This window comes from Poecilia reticulata, chromosome 6 (assembly GCF_904066995.2).
Source record: "Poecilia reticulata chromosome 6, P_reticulata-male-v2, whole genome shotgun sequence".
NCBI classification, from domain to species: Eukaryota; Metazoa; Chordata; class Actinopteri; order Cyprinodontiformes; family Poeciliidae; genus Poecilia; species Poecilia reticulata.
Genome location: NC_088835.1, coordinates 29,609,322 through 29,630,923, shown reverse-complemented (window position 1 = coordinate 29,630,923; position 21,602 = coordinate 29,609,322). Strand labels below are relative to the sequence as shown.

General features: G+C 38.7%; 1 protein-coding gene across 4 annotated transcripts in view; it reads left to right on the top strand.

Annotated features, from left to right (window-relative positions):
* The window catches only part of cbfb (core-binding factor subunit beta), a 40,605-nt gene extending 19,352 nt beyond the window's left edge, over positions 1 to 21,253 (top strand). The window contains exons 4-7 of one of the 4 annotated variants that reach the window (XM_017305512.2): positions 7,791 to 7,907; positions 7,996 to 8,091; positions 9,752 to 9,821; positions 17,798 to 21,253. In XM_017305512.2, the coding sequence (XP_017161001.1) occupies positions 7,791 to 7,907; positions 7,996 to 8,091; positions 9,752 to 9,781 (243 nt within the window). In that variant the 3' untranslated portion in view covers positions 9,782 to 9,821; positions 17,798 to 21,253. Of the gene's footprint in view, positions 1 to 7,790; positions 7,908 to 7,995; positions 8,092 to 9,751; positions 9,822 to 17,792 lie in introns of all 4 variants that reach the window. The other 3 variants (XM_008412511.3, XM_008412510.3, XM_008412509.3) reach the window with 3 other exon arrangements.
* The last annotated feature ends 349 nt before the right edge of the window (positions 21,254 to 21,602 follow it).

The window sequence follows — 21,602 nt, the reverse complement described above, 5'->3', positions numbered from 1 at the left end:
TGTTTGCTCTGGAAGAGAGAAGTCTGAAGATGTTTGGTTGGATTCAAGCTGAAGGCTTAATAACGTTTTTATCTCCACCTGCTGCCACCACAGCTGCTGCAAACACACACACAGCACATTACTGCCTGACATTTCTGAATCATCTGGAGTTTCCCTGTAAAACACACAAGAAAGTATTCATTAGTCAGCCCAAACTAAAACCGAACTGAGTTGAACCTGTAGGACAACAAGCTGGATGAGTCTCAGGACCACCGACCGTCTGCAGTTTCTCTCGTTTGTTGATATTCAACTCATGTCGAAAAAAAACACAATTTCACAATTGCTGTGTTTTTATCAAATCAGAAATTAAAATCACACATTAGTAACTTTGTTCACATGACAATCAATCCATCCATCCATTTTCTTTCACCCTTGTCCCTCGGTGGGGTCAGGAGGTGCTGGTGCCTCTCCAGCTAGCGTTCAGGGCGAGAGGCGGGGTCACCCTGGACAGGTCGCCAGTCTGTCGCAGGGCAACACAGGGACACACAGGACAAACAACCATGCACACACACACTCACACCTAGGGGCAATTTGGAGAGGCCAATTAACCTGACAGTCATGTTTTTGGACTGTGGGAGGAAACCGGAGTACCCGGAGAAAACCCACCATGCACAGGGAGAACATGCAAACTCCATGCAGAAAGACCGGGAATCGAACCCAGAACCTTCATGCTGCAAGGCAACAGCTCTACCAACTGCGCCACTGTGCAGCCCGTTCACATGACAAATTGTTTAAAAACATGCAGCACCAATTATAGGCAGAACTTAGAAATCAAGAGTCAAGTGAATTTATTGCTAATCTCAGGTAATGTGACTGAAGCTTGAATCTGTCGTTTTTATGAGTCAAACTATGACTAATGTAATATTAATTTATGAGTCATTGCTTGTGCTTTTTTTAAATCATCAGTCTCATCTGGAAAGAATGTTGAGTCTTTATCTAACCTGAGATAAATCGTAGTATAATTCGTGTAGCTCGGCGTAGGTGCAATTTGGAGTTGTGTGTGCTTTTTTAAAGCTAGGATCTCTGAGTTGACTTAGAGTCTAGGTCCAAGAGTTTAGTGTCATGTAGAAAACACTACAGGAACCTGATACTGTCCCATCACGGTAACTGACCAACTTATTCTGAAATGTTTCAGTAACTATGCAAAATGGTTAAAGATCAAAGCTACGACTTAATGTTTAAAGTTAACTAACAACATCTAATCTGCAATAATTTATTTAAAACCCAGCTTTTATGGTGGGATACCATCAATTTTTCAGTTTTCTTATACAGGAAACTGAAGAATGAAGAATTGGACACTGAATCCATTAGTTTAGGTTTCTTTAATGTGCACATCTTCTATTTTTATCTTAACAAACAAATTGTGTTTGTGCTATGAATATCTGAAAAGATTAGTACTTTTTCTCACCAGAACAAACAGTTTCTGTTTGTGTAAAACTGAATTCTTCGCCTCGTCTGCTTGTGTTAAGTTTGCTCCTTTATTCTTCCAGCTTCTGTTTGATTCACTCTGACAACATAATGTCCAAGGCACAGCCATGTTCAGAGCATCAGAGGAGTTATTATGTCTTTGTTGCAGGATGTGAAAGGACCGCCATGTGTGCCGTGGAAGCACAACATGAATCAGGAGTGATTAATGTGAAATGCACTTCAGTGCGTTATTGTCCTGGCAGCGATCCCGACACAGTTTTACTGGAAAAACCTCTTCTGTTATGAGAATCCAGCGATAGTCTTTGACAGCTAACAGAAAGAAAGAAAGAAAGAAAGAAAGAAAGAAAGAAAGAAAGAAAGAAAGAAAGAAAGAAAGAAAGAAAGAAAGAAAGAAAGAAAGAAAGAAAGAAAGAAAGAAAGAAAGAAAGAAAGAAAGAAAGAAAGAAAGAAAGAGACTGGATGCTGACTCAGACACACACGCATTTATTGGGTGAATAATACAGACACACAGTTTTCCAGCCCGTGTTTAAAGCTCATCTTTAATCTCTCTCTCTCTGTCCCTCTCTCTCTCTCTGACACACACACACACACACACACACACACACACACACACACACACACACACACACTGATGCCGCTGTGAGTCTTTGTAATGGAGTCAAACAGCTTCGCAGTCACTGTGATGACTCTCTCTGATGTAACATTCCTCTGGATAATAACATAATTATAGCACGCAATCAGCGTACGCCTCCAGCCTCAGACATTGCATACACGCACACACACGCACACATGCGCACACACACACACACACACACCCATAAGAGGTATCTTTGTGGATGTCTGTAGTCTTCCTGTCATGCATTGAAACATTATTGAAATTTTAATCAAAACCTTTGACGAAATGGCCGTGGATCTGAATATGAACTTACAACTTACACCGTAAATAAACACCAAACACCAAACCATAAAGACCAAACTCTGGTCTTTCCAACAGTATAAGCATCACTGCGCTAAGTGCAACTTATCCAACCAGCAGCCGAAGAAGAGAAAAATGAGGCTTATTTCATGTTTTTCTCTGCTGTTTTATGGCTGCAATCTGTGCTACAATAAATATTTCCACTTGGCTGCTGTGGTGCTTTGTTTCTGCGTCACATTGAAGTGATTCCTGTCTGCTGGATGCAGGTTTGGTTGAAGTTCAGATGCATATGTGAACGCTAAGTGGACCGTAGACCACTCCAAAAGCAGGAAGTGGATTCCAGCGCAGGGCATTCTGGGTAAATAGAACCAAAACAAACGCGAGAATCCAGCACTAGTGGGAGAAAATGTGTATGGTGCTTTACCAAAGATGAAGCAGAAATCCTGTAGTCACTAAAATTCGATGCCGCTCCGTTTCTGTTTACAAGGAAGTTTTGCTCCGGGTCTTCTTCAGAGGTTTTCATTTTGTTCCTTCAGTGGTTCTTGGTGCAGCGCCCCCACAGGGGACAAGGGGAACAGCTTTTTAAAACTGTTTGACACAATGCAGAGAGAAAGTGAACCGCAGCAGCTGAAATTGTAACAAATGTTGAAACTTTTCTACGGGGCCATCAGGTGTGAAGACGGCCTTAGTGTTGATCTGAGCGTGTGTTTGTCAGTGTGCAGAGCAGGACAGGCAAATTGCCACAACTCACAAGGCTAAGAAACAGACAGAGAGCCATTGTGTTTGCACACCTCGTGGGCACTGGCCTGTCTGTGTGTGTGTGCAATGATGGTGATTGTGCTGACTTTATGGTTGGTATTCTGCTGAATGAAAGGCTATTTGCCAACAGATCCCAGTGAATCTGCGTCACACATACACTCCCACACTCACAGCATCTAGGAAGTCCTGAAAATAGCAAAAAGCTCAGCGAAAGCATCAGAGTTCGCTGTTTTACGCTGATGTCCAGTTTAAATGCAAAAAAAAACGGGATTAGGCAGGAAAAACTTCATCAACGATGGGATCTACATGCCTAAAGCAGAAAATCAGGAGGATGAGGATGATGTGGTCACAGCAGCATAAGTGGGAGGACAAAGTTAGGTGTTGAATGATGGAAAAAGCCAAAAATAAATAAATTTCTCCTCATTCTTCATCCTAACGTCAGCATGAGAATATTGTTACACTTTTTATCTTTTAGCTTTATTGTCTGTATTGTTTGAATTTATGCTAGAAATAGTTGTTTTATGGAGTACCTGCCATTTAACTTTTTATTTGTTGCTATAGTTGGAGAATTGAAACAGCCTCTAAGCATGACACTGCCACCACCATGCCTGGCATTGTTTTGTTTTTTTTTGTTGGTTGTTTTTTTGCCTTGAGTCCTCCAAACATACTTCAAACATACCTGTACAATTTAAGCCTAAAGTAAAAAACCACTAACTGCCACACAGTATACAAAAATGTTTGCTGACACAGAATGGGTATTTTATTTTAGTTATGGAATGGACTGAATGATGAACTTAAACAAAGTACAAATATAAACCAGCTTAAAAACTGTCCAAAAACAAGCTTAATAGGAAATATACTGTATAATGCCTGTCTCATAGACCAAACATGTTAAAAAAAATTATAAATAATTGTATATTTAAGGATGAGAATGTGAGATTTAAGCCTCTTGTGGAATAATTTAAGAGTTTATCTGATGTTGGGAGATTTCAATGTTTGTAAGTTGATGAGTGAGAGGGGCAGGAAATCATAAGGTCTTTTATTTTCTACCTGCTCCTTTTCAATACATGTTAATGGATATGATCTTTTTTTTTCTGTTTTTGATTTTTGTCTATTTGAAATAAATAAAGAAATAAATAAAGAAATAGAAACCAGTTAACGAAACAGTTTGAATGAACTCTAGTGATTCTTGCTAAAGAGGCATCAAATATTCAGCACAAATTTTGCCAGAAGCAAAATCATGTCTGGAGTAAAAATAGATGCAGCTGAGGCGCAACTTTGTTGGATGTTTAATCAATTAAAGCCCAAAATGAATACAGATGAGTAGATACGAACTTCAGATAACTAAGCTCTGATGAAGTCGTTGCACGAAGGCCTTTGAGTTCACTTGAAGCTGTAAGTCTGAGTGAGCGGCCCCAACATTCAAATAGGTGCAGAATTTTTTCGAAACCAAACAGAACAGCGGAGCTTTTGCCTTCGATTTCACTCGACTTGTTTTTCTTTCTGCTGCAGTGTGAGCTCCAATGTCTTCGTATGTTTCTCTCAGCAAATGGAGATGTGGGGGTTGACATGGTTCTCTCAGAGGAGGAAGTCTGTGGTTGGGCCGTTTCTACATATTTTCCCCTTATGAGCACACACACATACGCACGCACACAACCACACACACACACACACACACACATACACACATGAACGCATTTTCCTTGTCAGAGCAAATGAAGCTTTCCTTTAAAAGCATCGTTCAGCTTCACAGATGTGGAAGCCATTTCTCCTGCTTTTACACACACACACACACACACACACAGAAAAACATTCATTCGAATAAACACAAAACCCACAGTCTCTTGGGGTGCGGTCTCCCCTGCAACCCCGGTGCACTGTGGGTAGCTGTGGTAAAAGAGGTCCTGTGAGAGGCTGTCCAAAAATAGCCGGAGCTAAAATGCAGGAACGTGGAGTTCTTCTCAAGCTGTGCATAAAAATCTGATAATCTGTGTTTGTGTGTGTTTTTCAGGAGGAGTGTTTGGTTTTGTCAATTCATTCCTAAATATGTGTTTACACAGATAAAATATGATCTATAAACTATCGAGGCCTGAGAAAAACTGAGCCGCTCTGTCACAGTTTGCAGATTTACGCTCAAATACATTTGCCATTTCTCATGCAACTTGTGTGTTTTGGTTCTGACAGACTGCGTGGGTCCAGTCTGGCAAGTTAGGACAAAACGTGACTTTGAACTTATTTCTGACTTTTTCTGGTGTCTAATTTTTAAGCGTGATGCTCAGATGTAAGCGGGACATCGAGCTGGCCAGCCGTACTGCGTCACATTGAACTGGCCAGCCGTACTGCGTCCTCCGTCTGGTGTCTGTTGTACAGTCCAGGGTTTTAACACATGACCGATCTGGACCTTCTTGGTTTTAAAGCTGCAGTTGACCCTCAGTATTTGCAGGCTGACCACTAGCTGAGCTCCATAAATACTTTCTCCTTTAAAAAGGCTTATAACTGCCAGTTTTAATAGTTTAAACACCAAATATACCCTAATATGCAGTAGTGCACACAGTGGAAGCTGTTTTAGCACTAGCACAGAAGCTAATATTTAAGTGCATTTATTTATTTACGTGCAGACAAAATCATATTAAATACATAAAAAGCTGTCATATCTGCATGGAGAGAGTGGGTGATGTTTCCTGTGATCGCTGCTTGATACTTTGTGGTTGTTCAACAGTCAATAATTAGCATAATTATTCAAAAACAACAAGTTGAACTGAGTGGATCTTCATGAGTGCAGACAGAGCATCTGCATGCTTTACGATTAATGAATGTTATCTGTAATTATTGTTGAAACATTTGATTAGTGTTTACATATATTTAGTTGTGATCTTCACGCTTAGGAAGTTTTCAACATGTACAAAACATGCAATGTTTTACACATTATGCATTAAATTAGTAAATCTTTGTATGCAGTGCAAATGAAAGGAAGGTGATTAGTGATGTGATGAAGGTATTATAATATGTCCAAAACCAAAACAGAACTAAATACTTGAATATTTCTGCTTAAGAAAGCAGAATTACTTCTTATTTTGTTTTTAGATTTTCCCCAATTCATCATTAAAATCAGCTTTGAGCGTCTTTTGTTGAGGTTCACTCTTTTAAATGTTTTTCTCTGTCTGTTTTTGACTAAATATTTTCACTGTTTTGCAAAATGTTGGGACACAGTTTGGTTATTCTTACTGGAGCTGAGAAATTCAAGCAAATCCAAACAAAGAAATGGTTCTGTGACGGTGCAGATGTGTGTGTGAGGCTCCTCCTCCTCCTCATGTAAACACACACATGCTGTATATTTACTTTGCTTTCCCTCTGGAATCAAGCCATGGAGTGAGTAACACAACCTGGAGAGCAAAGACAGACAAAGTCTGAACTGACCTCACAGCGCTGCTGAATCAACAAAAAAACACTTTATAAAAACGAAATCCATCATTATCTGAGTTTTTCCTCCTGCTGTCCTCATTCGATCCAGACAAAGACGAAACAAGGCAGCAACAAGGTCAAACAGGAGCAGTGGATTTTTGTTTTTATATTTTTCTAAAATGTTCTGAAACCTGAGGCAACACCACAGCTTTCATTTTTAACGAGCAGAGAAGAGCCTGGAAACTGTGGAGCAGAACTTGCTGGATAGATTAATGCTCCATTTCTCTCCTTTGCTGGAGGAATGGTTGTAAAAAAAAAAAAGCACCAACACAAAAAACATGTCTACAAAATTACTGGGTTTCCATTAAGCTTATTTATTTTCATAATTCAAATTTGCACAAACCCTTCTACGTACAGCAGACAACAATCTAAAAGCCATTTATTTTCTTATGTTATAAACACCCACAGACCTCTGAAGTGGACACTAGTGAATCAAACACTATCAACTCCTGCAAGAAGATGTTTGTTGAATCCAATATAGCAGACAGACAAAAAGCAGCTCAGGAATATCCAGTCCCTGAATTGCCTCTAAAGTGCCTTATTTCTTATTTCAAGTTATTTTCCTGAGTTTGATTATTTTCATTCACATTTAAAATATAAACTGGCAACATTTTCAAGCTGCTTGGTTGCTACACAGCATCAAAATACTGAATTGTTTTATCACTCAGAAAAAAAAAGTATCTTTAGTTTGACTTTTTGGACTGCACAGTGGCGCAGTTGGTAGAGCTGTTGCCTTGCAGCAAGAAGGTTCTGGGTTCGATTCCCGGCCTGGGGTCTTTCTGCATGGAGTTTGCATGTTCTCCCTGTGCATGTGTGGCTTTTCTCCGGGTACTCTGGTTTCCTCCCACAGTCCAAAAACATGACTGTCAGGTTAATTGGCCTCTCCAAATTGTCCCTAGGTGTGAGTGTGTGTGTGCATGGTTGTGTGTCCTGTGTGTCTCTGTGTTGCCCTGCGACAGACTGGCGACCTGTCCAGGGTGACCCCGCCTCTCGCCCAAAACGTTGGCTGGAGATGGGCACCAGCAACCCTCCCGACCCCACTGAGGGAAAAAGGGTGCAAGAAAATGGATGGATGGATAGTTTTACTTTTTTGTTCATTAGTTTCATTTTGTGGAGCAGTGCGGGGTTTGTTCATCACGATGTTTCAAATGTGATGACTAACAGGAGTCTGTCTCTGTCTCCTCAGGTCTATCTGAAGGCGCCGATGATCCTGAATGGGGTTTGTGTGATCTGGAGAGGCTGGATTGACCTACAGAGGCTGGACGGGATGGGATATCTGGAGTACGACGATGAGCGAGCGCAGGTAGGAAATCCCCTCACTCACACGCTGCTTTTACCGTTATTCTGATTGCTTTGAAGTTTGATCACGACTTGCTGGTTTGTGTGTGCAGCACGAGGACGCTTTGGCTCAGGCAGCATTTGAGGAAGCTCGGCGCAGAACCAGAGACTTTGAGGACAGAGACCGGTCACACCGAGAGGATTTAGAGGTGAGGAGGGGTCTGTGTGTTTTCAGAGGTCTGGAGTCTCCAAAGACAAACAGAAATTAAAGAAACCTGCAAATTACTGTTGGATTTATATCCATGAATATTAGATTTGTTTGTTGACTCACATCCATCCATAACCACACCCAACAGAGAAGGCTCAGTAGTGTTATATGTATGTTTTACATCCTGTTTTGAATAACATAATGTCAAATACAGAGAGCCTGTTTCATTTGGAAGTTAAATAAGATGAGCATCGACTAAAGAGTCGTGTGACTCCCCTCTCTTTGCGTGTTCTCTCCTGAAACCTGCTGCTCTCTAGCAGAACTCTGGTCCATTTCATGTGTTCTGGCTGGCTCTGCCAGACTTTGACTAAAAATAATCCCAGCTTTCATCAAGCTGTGGAAGCTTGCAAAGGAACAACCTGTGAACGGTACAACCTCAGAGTTTAATGTAAAAAAAAATAGAGATTCTCTGTGATAGACTATTACAGAAGTGCCTTATTTAAGTTATTTGAATGTCAAAATCATGCATTCATCTATAATCACATGATAGAAGTTGCTCCAGTTACATGAAGGCAAGATTTAAGTTTTTGGTCTACATTAAAGGTGTAAAACTGGAGGCCCGCTGGCCAAATCCGGCCCACTCCCATCATTCATTCGGTCCTCAAGATGACCATTAATAGATGTTTAAGGTAACGGTTGTGTGCTTAAATATTACTTCATCAGTCAACTCAAAGTGGCTTTTTACTGTCTGCTGTTAAATTATGTAAATTTGAAAAGATTTTGAACAAGTTTTCATCAAACCAAGAGAAAAGTAAAACGCTCCAACAGTTTGTTGTTGGGTAACGTTATCGATGAATTTGCCACAAACGGCCCTTTGAGAACATTCAAGGTGTTGATAGACAATGATATGTGTGACAGAAAACAAACTGCGCTTCACCCCGAACCCAAAGTGAAACATGGTGGTGGCAGCATCATGCTGTGGGGAGACGGATGTACCCATACACAGAAAAATCCTGGATGGAAACTTGTTCATGTATTCTATATGAATTATGCACTACTTTGAGTCGGCCTATTGCATAAAATCCTACGAAAATACACTAAAGTAGTTGCAATGTGACAAAATGTGAAAATGTTTAAGGTCTGAATACTTTTGCCAGGTGCCTATATTTGTGTACAGACAACAGTAAAGCTACAGCACACCTTTCTTTGCTTAGCGCTTTGGTGGCTCCGAGTTGTGTGATGTGTGCTTGCGTGCCTTAGCTTTATTTCATGAAATTATTCGCTTTTTTATTCCAAACTGTAGGTTTAGTGCATGATCAGTTTGACTAAATAATCCCATTTCTTTTTTTTGAACTATTGAATGACTGATTCAGTTTTTGTCAGATGCCCCAAAAGCCTCAGAAGGGAAAGTAGTGAATTATTTTTTTAAAAAGCCAAAAATATGTAACAATTCGGATTCTTTTATTCAAAACTGTGAAACTTCATTTGTTTTGAAATATGAAGTGTTGTTGAAACTGTTATGTTGTACGATTTAAAAGGCACCCTGACTGCATATGATTACCTGAAGTCACCTCACTTTCCCAGCAAGGCTTTGGGGAGATCAGAGGCATCGATGCGAAGCTGACGCCCTTCGAATGAACACCAAATTGTTTATTTTTTAGGACCCTGTGGTTTCTAAAATCTGGGACTGATGACACACAGAAAGACAGACAGCCAGCAGAAAAGAACAGGGTCTGTGTCCTTCACTTCTCACCACCTATCACTCTGTCATGCACTAAACCACCTTCTGTGTCTGCATGTGTGTGTGTGTGTGTGTGTGTGTGTGTGTGTGTGTGTGTGTGTGTGTGTGTGTGTGTGTGTGTGTGTGTGTGTGTGGGTGTGTGTGTGTGTGCCAAAGTGCCCTGTTTGTGTCTTTGCATTCACGTTTCTGTCTGTTATTTCCTATATCTGTGTGTTTGTATGTTTGCCTGTTTGTGTTTGGTGTTCAAATATGTGCATGCATTTATGTATGTGTATAAAATGTGCTTTTTTATTATGATGTAAATAATTAGCTGAAAATGAGGCCATTTGATGAGAAAAGCTACTGCAGTTTTAAAGAAGGAAAGAAGTAAAGTTGCTCCCTGAAGGTCATCTTTCATCTGACTGATATCATGTTTCTTCCCTGAGGCTCAGAAAGAATAAGAAAAACTTCTTTCTTCTAATGAATCAATAAAAGCAGCAGCATCACCTCCTGCACTGTGTCAAAATCTCTGGATTTGGTGCAACAAATTGCTTAGATACACATTCAGCCTCTAACAATGGAGAATGTGTCCAAATGGAGGCTGTTCTCATCCATCTCTCAGTGCATACGGCGTCCATCGCCGACATGCAGTAATTTAAGGTGACATTGAGCCAACATGGAGGTCAAGAGGAGGAAGACCTTCTGAAAAATATTAAATTACTCAAATAAAGATAGATGTTGCTCTCTGACTGAGGTAAAACTACTTATTCTCGTTCTGGTCTAGCTTGTGCAGCAGAGGCGTGTCCTCTGTAGAGCCCAAAGGGTGAAGCTATTACTGCAGGAATGACAGAACGGCTCTCAGAGGTCTTCCTATTTGCATCAGGGTTACTGGTGCCGTAAAGACAATGATTGAAAACAAAACTTAACCCCAGGCTATTCATTAGTGTTATAAACCTCCACCTAATCCTGCCCTGTTGCGCTCGATTACATTACTTTGAGTGTGTGCAGCATCAACATCACCCACATAAAAAAACACACCCTCCTTGCTTTCTTTGGGCTTAACAGGAAAAGTAGCAGCCAATCGAATGTATCCGTTAACCATTTTACAAGGCTGGCAGTAATACTGAATGGGTTTGGCTAGAGAAACCGCACAAAAAAGACGTGATGAATGAAAGTTAATTATTGACTTAGCAACAGTGGTAATTAGCTTTAAACATAGGGCCAGACCGGTTTCGTTAATAAACCATATCAGCATTTAAAACAGCTTGTTCTTCTCTCCCGCGTAACTTTGTGTCATATTAAAATTTGCTTGCTGATCTGAAACATTAATGTGCCAAAAAACAAAATGGAGAACAAATACTTTTCCCCAGGAATAACTCTGTATACCAAAGTGTTTTATAGTGAAATATGCGATTATCTGCAGGTAATCCCAACTGTAAGGAGCAGAAATCCCAACAAATTCACAACAAAAAGAAAAGACTTAAAGTGTTGCAATGGCCTAGTCAAAGTCCAGAGCTGGCTGAAACGATGTAGTGGGACTTCATGAAAGTTGTCCAAACACCTGAGGGAATTAAGGCAACACTGTAAAAACTCATCAACAGTTAAGTGAACAACTGATAAGAAAGCAAATAAATCAGCTAAAAAATGTTATGCAAGTTGTTGAAAAACAGGGGTACTTGATTTTTTCCCTGATTTTTCCGACAGACATTAAGGATACACAGCAGGCAAACGCGATCCGTGTCTGACTTTTTCATGACAGTCTGAACGGACCAATTTTTATCTTTTCAGCCCCAGAAAACCAGACGTGGTATTAAATCGGATACGTATCCGATAATTTTTCAAAGTGCACGTCGCCTTTTTCTGACTTCTGTCCTGAGACATGAGTCACACTTTTGCACCAGAAATGTCCAGATGCGATTTCATACAATGTCTTAAAAAGTATAATTATGAAAGAAATCTGTGTCAGTGAAGCGCTTCACATCACAGTCCCACCTCTTCTGCTTCCAACTACGCATTCAAACAAACTTCTCTACAGACGTTGCAGTAAGTTGCAGTTGTTCTGTCGTTTTTCTCAGCTTCCTTCATCTTCTTATGATCTGTGACGACACTGTCCAACTCCAGCTCCAATTGCTGAATAACTTTAAAACTGACCGACCGTCATTTCTTCTGTGAACAGAGCTCAGACACTTTTTCGTAAACCGTTCTCTCAGGAGTCTGTTTGCGGTTTGTTTGTAATGTGAATGGCCAAGCAAAAACAGAAAGATCTGATTTGAGCAGAAACCTGCTGTGTGAACGTAGTTCACCCTGGACTCCTGTACACTGGAGCCAACCAGTGGCTAATACTGGTAAACATCATGTTTCTCCATTTTAGAGATGAATTCTTTGGTTTTGTTCACATTTTTAAGTGTTTCAGCTTTTCTCTGTATCTTCATCTTTACTGATTAGTCCTTGCATTCTTGTTTCATCAGTTAACTTTATTAACTATTTGTGCTTACTTAGCAAGTGTGAGCACACTAAAGGCTAAAGGACCGAATACACATCCTTGAGGAACTCCTGTGCTCAGTCTGACAGAGTATTGGGTCTTACTGGCTACTATCTGTGATTTTTCTCACATTAAAACCCAAACTCGAGCCTAAAAGTGAGAGATGTGGGATCATACTGTGAAAAGAAATGAAAGGAACCGTGGTGAAACTGTTTTTCGTCTTCAGAAGGGACAGGATGGTGTGCAGGGAACGTCTTATCGCTTCATCTATAGAGAGTTAGAACAACAAGCAAACTGTAGATGGTGGTGGGAGTTTGGCTTTAATGTGTCCCATGACTCAGACATTCAAAGGCCTTCATTATAACAGCAGTCAGCACCATAAGCCACCAGTCATAAGGAAGGTTATAGAAACTTTTATCAGGTGCAAGTGTCAAAAGAAGGGAGCGAGAATCTTATATAACTTTAAGAATGTTTAAATATTAATGTCTTTCTTGATTGTTGGTAGTTAAACATGCTGGGATTAAAATGACATTTTTAAGCTGATAATAAAATCTCTGACTTTAGAGAATCGAAAGCTGGACACGGAGGAATTTAAACCTTAAACCACATCAGGATTTGTTATCCAACATAATAAGATGAAGCAGATGATTTAGTGAGAGTGTTAGCCAGACGTTGCAGGAAGATTCTGCTCTGAGTTTTTTCTTTGGGTGTGACTGACGGGTTTTGCTGAATAGTTGCACAGATTCGGCCTCTGCATTTCTGTGGTCTGCGCTCCACCTCGCTATGCGTCTCCGTTTCTCTGTGACTCTCTGTGTCTTGTTAGCGGTTGATCGAGTTATCTCTGCTGTTTGCTATTCAAACACAGAGTAACCCTTTCCATCAGAGGAAAGTCAAAGACAGGGAAGCAGATTAGCTTTCGACCAGAAAGGCAATAATTGATGTGGTCTTTATTTATTTTCTGCTTTCCTGTAACCAGCAGATTCCCATCAGCAGATAACATTTCATATGCAAATTTTTATTGAAACATCTGATAATATATCCTCTAGTGCTCATCATACCAACCAGGAAACCTCACTGTTTACTGGCGCTACTTTACATTCTCAGAATTTTGAAATCTCAATTTATGTCTAAGGATTGAATCGAAACTATATTGATAAAATAAACTTAATTGTTCTGTAGCTCAAAAATGTAGGTCAAACAAATTATAACATTTACATTTCTCTTTGAAGTGGCTGGATTAATGAAATCTATGCAGAAAAATGAAGAGTTCAAGAAGTTCTTTGACTTTTTTTGGACTTGTAATAAAATATTGACGTATTTTGCAGAAGTCTTGTCATATCAGCAGATTTAACTTTTCTTTTTTTTAATCTAAAAGCAGTGATGTTCCAATCAACCAAGGTCAGAAGGTAGCTGTCACAGTGATAGATGGTGAAGCCATAGATTAAGATGAAAGCTTTTTAATTTCACTCTGTCCTCTTCAGTAAATGTTGCGTCGTTCTCACTAAAATATTAAGTCTCAAACTATTTAAACATTCAGCAGTCAGGTACCTAAAAGCTATTGGACCCTTGAAGTGTTGTAGATTTTCAATCCACATGAATATAATCAGATGTAAACACACACACACACACACACACGCACACACACACACTCATCCAAGCACTCTGTAGAAAGAGATTTGTCCATAAATGATGAGCTGGCACTGAAAGCATTAATATATCATTAGTATTGATTGCTATCAGACCCCCGTACACACACACACACACACACACACACACACACACACTCCAGTTCACAAACATATTCAAACACTTTGCAGGTGCAGAAACCTGCAGAAACAGCAAATCTACTCCGATCTCGTCACAAAGCTCACGCACAGACATACACAAGCTCTGTGAGTATTGAGCTGTGGTTAAGCAGCCCGTCGTGGCCCTGCAGGCTCCCATTTGTGTTCGGATCAATATGAGAAGCTCTCTCCGGCCCCGATGATTAGCACAGACCACTCCCTTCTTCACAAACACTCAGGCTCTCTGTGTCACATTTTAATAAAGCTTCACAAACACACGTTTGTCTGCTGATGGTTTTAGTACTTCTGCTTTCCAGGAATCCTGGAAAACAAAAGATCCCTGAAACCACCTGGGGTTTCAAAACAGCAGATTTCCCAACGCGAAAAATAACAGGAAATAGTTATGAGTTGAATTATTGATGCACTTGACCAAAAACACAAAAAAAACATAAATAGTTCATTTGAAATGCTACAACTTTTTAAAGCGTTAATTGGAGACAGAAACACAAGTTACAAACTATCCGCATTCAGTTGTGAACGAGGTTTCCATTCTGTACGCAGGATTTTGTTTTCAGACGGAGACGTGGGCAGACACTACTTGGGTTTTCATCCTTCACTGAGTTTGACTCTTTTTCCACTCATTTTCAGTTCATTAGCTGGAAGACAATCCAATTTAGTTTGTTCACCTAATGAACCCTTCAGGAATTTTAAAGTCATAAAGGTCCAATTTGCTTTTATGTGTTCACTTTATTTGAAAATTAAGATAATTAAATAAATCTTATATATAACACATGTTGACATTGACCCAAATAAGATTTTAGCTGCAAAAGAGAGAGAGAATAGCATCTCACTAAAAACAAAACTTACAAATGATCGGATTCCTCTTTTACTTCAACGGTCAAATAAATGTTTATTTCACTTTTATTGCCCTTATTTTATTAATGCCTGAAGAAACAAACAGTCGATTAAACTATTACTTAATTCTTCAGTTTACACTGACTTTGCTTTTTTTTTTCACCCTAGTCTACTTTAACTACCTTATCTCTCTTTAGCAGTTCAGTTGTGTTTATTTATGTACAACTGAATCACACAAAATGTTTACTAAAGGCACTTTACAAAAAATATAATTTCATACATTCCAATTGATCCAACACAGCTTATATGAGCATTTTTCAGCTTCTTTCTTTATATTTTGTCATATTTTTATAATGTTTACTTACCATAATAGGGTATTTTACTCCGATGGAGACAGTAGCTAGTAGATTTGGTTTGTTTTTTACAGATGATATTTTTTTCTGTGCACGTTGGTAGACTAGTGATAATTTGAGATTTGGGGAATTTTTTGTACAAATGGAAGGTCATGTTTAATCATCCACAGAAGAATGTCTGGAAAAATAAAACTCAAACCAGGTTATAGAGCTAATTGCATTTTATTTCAAGTGTAGAAACCTTTCCGTTGTGTCAGTGTTTACTAAGCAAAGATGGAAAAGATGATGAAGTTGAGGACTTTTCCCACTGACGCGTTTCTAAAGGACATCCCAGTCAGACACAGTGGAGCTGCAGCTCAAACCTGTCCTCAGTTTGTCTGGAGCTCAATCTGGAAGATACTGTTTGAATCTAAAATTTCCTTCTTTTGATAAGGGTCAATATCATTGGACCATAGATGAGGGTCAAATGTAAACACGGAGATAAATTGAGAGCTTTGTGTTTAAGCTTAATACTGTTCACTGCAAATATCATATTGCACTTTGAATAAATCAAAACTAACTTACAAGTAACTTGTCTGCAAGAAATATGAGCTTTGTTTTAACAGAATTGATATTCAAGTTAATAATTCTTGAATATCAATCAAATGTGCTGGATCCACTGGCAGAATGTTTCACTTCTAACCAGGCATTTTCCCATGTTATGAGTAAAACCTATTCCAGTGGTACTAGTACTTTATGAATATTCAGTAATTATTTATTTAAAATAAGCTCCTATATCTTGCTGAAAAGTTACTTGTAACTTAGATATTTGCTCTAGAAAATGAACCAAAAATACTTGGTAAGAATTTGCTTGATGTAGAGAACGACCCCAAGTTTTCTTCATTTCTGCATTTAGTTTTTCTTAATTAAATGTTGCTGTATTCACCTTATGTATTATGTATTATGTTTCGCCCCGATGTTCTCCGTCTTCTGCAGCAAAAAAGGAAAAAAATCACTATAAACAAATTCAACATAATACTCCTCTGAACAATTACAAGTTGTTTGTTGCAACTCCGCTTTGATCCAGGAGTCATGTGACTGTAACTGAGCCACATGTGAATATCTGAAAGCAGCAGTTTTAATTAAAACAACTGAGGAGCCAGTCTGGCTGCGTGCAATGAAAATGGAAGCATGACATACTGTACGTATGCGCGCGCGTGTGTGTGTGTATGTGTGTGTGTTGGTGTGTGTGTGTGTGTGTGTGTGTGTGTGTGTGTGTGTGTGTGTGTGTGTGCATGTGACTGCAAGTGTGTTGCTATTACGGTGAGTCACTGAGATGACACAAACTGCATTCCTCTTGAGCTAAGCAACCCCTCCACTATCTCTGTCTGCATTTCTGTCTGCTCCCGGCTTCACCTTCTCCCGCACCTTCTCACCTCTATCACCCGAGCCGTGCCAAATCCCCCCAGCCATCACTTCAGTGTAAACATACAACCACAAGTATTTTTGTTACGGCAGCCGAGGGTCACACCATGGCCTCGCAAACACTATCCCACCACACCGAGTCAGGAAATATTTTTAAAAGTCTTCTCAGGCTGACGGCCTCTGTTGATGACCTAACGATCAACTTTGTGAGTGTGTGTGTGTGTGTGTGTGTGTGTGTGTGTGTGTGTGTGTGTGTGTGTGTGTGTGTGTGTGAGTGAGTGTGTCGGCCTGCAAGTCTGCCAGTTTATGTGTCTGTTTGTCTGCCTGCTGCTGTATTTGTCTGTCTACCAGATACCTTTACTAAAATAACATCGGTGTGTAAAAACAGGAGTGCGTTTCAAAGCTGTTTTGGCTCCATCTAGTGGCAATAGAGGGTACTGCAAATTATTTTATTAGTTTGAATTCACGAAACATTTACCAGTATGCAACTTTTTTTTTAAATGCTTTTTAAATATTTGCTAAAATTATAATTATGTCCTGACAGTATGCTATGAGACAGATAATCTGTGAAAAGATTGATCTCCTCCACCTCCTCCCGGAGCTTCTGTTGCTGTCTGAATAAAATGCGCCAAAAACAACCAGTCAGAGCCCAGAGGGAAGTCTTAGTGCTGTCCATCAACATGTTCAGCATGTTCATAAGAACATGCTGCTAAATGTGCTAAAGGAAGAGAAATAAGATACTTTCACAGGAAAGCTGTTTATCTGCTGTCATCGGTGGCTATGCTAACTAGCTTTAGCGTTTGTGCAGACTATGCTAACTACAGTGTCGCAGACAGTAAAGTGGAACGGTTTCAGTAAGCATGAAAAAATAATTATAAAAGTTACATACTGCAGCTTTAATGTCAAACTGTGAGATAAAAATGCAAATCATATTGTTTTTTTTTTTAATAAATTAGTCAACATGTGTACCATTTTTGAATGCTGTACTTAATTTATTCTTTTCTCTTTTAATTTTTTTTTTTTGGCCGTCATCCTCTTTTTTTTTTTCCTTGCCCTTCTCCTCCTCTTTTCTTCCTTCATCCCTCCATCCCTGTCTCTCCCCAGTCCAGACGACAGCAGGACCCCAGCCCTGGCTCAAACATGGCCAACGCTGACGTGGAACACAAGATGCGCTGAGGACGGAAGAAGCAAGAAAAAAATGGAAACTGAAGCAGTTTGTTTGTTTGTTTGTTTGTTGTTCGATTTCAACGCAGTCAGCAGGAGACCACACTCATTGGCCAGTTGTTTTGCATTATTCCTCAAAATTGATGTATTTTTCAAACTTTTGAATGCAGACAAAAACGGAAATATAAAATTAACTAAAACGATTTGAAAGAAACCAAAGACTTAAGCAGGAATGTTTGGATGAAGAAGAAAAAAGAACAGTTATTGAGATTTTGACTTAATTTGGAGAACTTATGCAAAACGTTGATAATGAGAGAAAGGTGAGAACAAGAAGGAGCAGAGAAAAGGTAGAAGTCGTTCAGGGTCACGGTCAGGGCTTATGTTCACAGCATGAATCAAATGTGAGGTTTCAGCAGTTCATGATGTTAAAATCTATATATATATGCATTTTTTCAGTGTTTCAACACCTCAAGTTTGCTGATATGCTTGTGAAAAACTTCCATTTTATCAACTTAATTTCTTAAAACCTGCTGTTTTCTGAGACCAAAGTTCACTTTGCTGGAGGAAGGGAGGGAGGGATAAAAATAGGAGACTTAAAAAATTATAGAAAGGCAAACCAAAGACATATTTACCAGGCTGGAGGGTTAAGAAGTGTTTGCTTTGTGTAAATTTAGATTCATTCAAAACATCACAGGTTCTGTAGCCACAACCTGAAGGCTCTAGATATAGAAACGGCTACATGGAGGAGATTTAAACGTCCTTCGTCTTCCGAGAGGTTTTGCACTATGTGATACAATCAGTCTTGATCTCCACATTGCTCGTCTTTTTATTGCATGAAATCAAATATGGGGCTTCCTTTGCTTGTATCGCAGCCTCTTTATCCTTGGAGTGCTCTCTGTCGGCTCTTTGATCGGGAACAACTGGGTGACTCAAAGTCGGGTTTTCAAAACGTTTTGACCCTTAAATAAAAACTTTTTCTTCTTTTTTATTATTCTAATGTAAAAACAAAGCTGCAACATAATACGGTACTTCCTTATGACTTTCAGAGTCATTAAAAAGAACCTCAACACAAAATTAAAGCTTAACGCTCATTGTGGGGTTAAGTGGAGTAGCTATTGGCAGTCAGAGTAATCATAGGAAGGGATCTCGCTTGACTGTTGTTGGCTTGCAGTTTTTACTATAATTAATAACTTTCCTTCAGTTCACCTGAATTGCTTTAAGAGTTAGATTTGTAAGCTTACCGCTTTCAGCTGTGCAGCTGTTTCCACGCCACTTTGAGCAAAACCCAAACTCCTAAATATGGAAATAACAACCGAAATGGTTTTCTGTTTTAAACCGGTTCCAACTTGCACACATTAGCAAGTCTAGTTGAAAAGTTTACTGTTCCTAAAGGATTTACTTTAGTCCCCCATTAAATAAAATCTTCCAAGCTGCAGCTCAAATATTGTTTCCTCATATCAACTCATCACAGCCTCCATTTAGAAAAATAACTGCCTTTCATCTTGAGACAGTTAAAAAGAAAACTTAAAAGTTCAATTTAGGAGATGTAACTTAAAGTGATCGTTGTGAAACCCGTATTCAGCTCAGTGAAGTCCAAACGCTGCAAAGCCAAACATTTAATCCTAAAATATTCTAACACATCAAGAAAAACATACAGTGTCCTGTGAAGTGATGATATCTGTAAATGAAACTCTGTTGAGATCATGAAGCTCGGTTTTTCTCGGCTCGCTTCACAGCTTGTTCCTCCAGAGAACTGAACTGAACTGAACTTACGAACTGAACCAGTTCCTAACTGAATCCGAATGAATAACTCGTCAGAGATGCGTTTAGTTCCTGGACTCCACGTCACCCAGATGCTCCTCGTCTCTGCAGGGCCGTGAAAGCCTGAATGCAGTTCGCTTTTCCCTGTCCGGTTACAGCACTCGTCGATTGAAGCCATGTGTTTTCCTGTATGTCGTCACCTTCCTCTGTTGTGTGAAAGTCAGGATGTTTACTTTTTATATTTCTCTCGTCTCAGTAGGAGTTTTTAGTTCTTTTCTCAGCTTAGACCTGAAGCAGCTGCAGGATATTTTGTGTAAATCAAAAAAGACGGAAAAAAAAGAAAAGCATCTCCAGAGAATTGGGAGGTTTGAGCATTTTTGTTGCTTTTTTTTATGTACTCTTTATTAATGATTTTTGTATTGTTCTATTTTTTTTAATAAATCCACCCGAATGTGGATTGAGTCAAGTCCTGTAATCAGAAAATGTTTTACACTTTGTGAAATGAACGGTTGTATTGCCTTTGGCTCCTTTAAGTTTGACTTATTTAGATAAATTCAGACTCATAACGATTCTTGTACAGTTTCAGCATTTTAATGAGCTTTAAAAGAAATTAAACAAAACAAAACATGATAAGCTGGAGTTCGGATTTTCAACCAAGTTTCTTCAAGTTCTCTCTGCAAATGCAGCCATAAAATCAACTCAGGGTTCACAACAAAATAATACTTTACTCTAGCTTTTAAAATGGTAAAACTTATTGGCTCGATTGTGTTATTTCTTCTGGCAATCAGGTGATTTATTCTCAGCTGGTTCAGTAAGTAATTAGTCAAAAATGGTTTTAAAATCTTTTTTTCTGCGTGAACCTGCAGGATGGTGAGGAGAGGTTTTATGGTCGGTTGTGATGTTTTTAGCTTAAAGGAAGTAAAGGAGAGAATGTTGATGTCATTGTGTGAGTTAAATGTATAAAAAATACAGAGTCCATTAATTAAACTGGAACATTGATTGTTAATTCTCTAATATCTCATGTTTAGAGAATAAATTATATTGTTTGAGGAGGGAAAAGGTGCTTAAGAAGAAACCTTTTCTTGTGATGATTTGGTCTATTTGAAGGAAATTTATTTGAATTATATCTGGACAATGAGAAATTCTACAAAAATAAAATAGAATAAGAAAATTGTTCCAAATTCTCTGAATTGAAGTTTTAAAATCAAGTCATAAAACCTGGAAGAAAACTGAGAACTCTCCAAAGAAAAAAACAAATTTGCTTTTAGGTTTAAGAAAAATTAAAAACTCAATCTTTTCTCCACCACTTGCACCAAGTGAACTAAAATTTTAAAAACCAAAGCATCAAATCCATCCTTTCCTTTTCTTAATGCAGGCATTAAGTCAAACCATTAAAATATCATTTTCTTTTCTTTTCTACATTACCTGTTACTTTTTTTAACTTATTTATATGTTAGAAAGACTTGGATGTTTTGTAGCTTGAGTAAACCTTCTTGCATTTCTCTTACTGTTTGTCTGCTCTGTGTTTTCATCTACTTTAATGTTGAACTTGTCCTCTCAGAGGAGTTTAACATATAATATGAGATATTCATTTCAAAATGTTGATTGTTTATCACAATAAATGTGTATCAATTCCTCTATTTGCCTTTGATGTGTGCTGTTTTCTTTTAGACCGCATTTTATGTCCTTCTTGGATTCAGTATTTTTTAAAGTAGTACCAATATATTATTTTATTTTGATGTACAAACCATAGGAAACTATTTTATAAATAATATATATATATAACATATATAATTGCATTTATCTGGACTAAAAACGTAGCCATATTTATCCCTCAGTAATAAACACAAACAATTGAAAAAGTAATGAAATAATCATATTTTGAAGTTTCAGATTTTATTTATTTCATAAATAACTGACATAATAAGCAAGTATGGATACATTCCTTACTTACAGCATTACCTCTAACTTATCATTTATGTAATATTT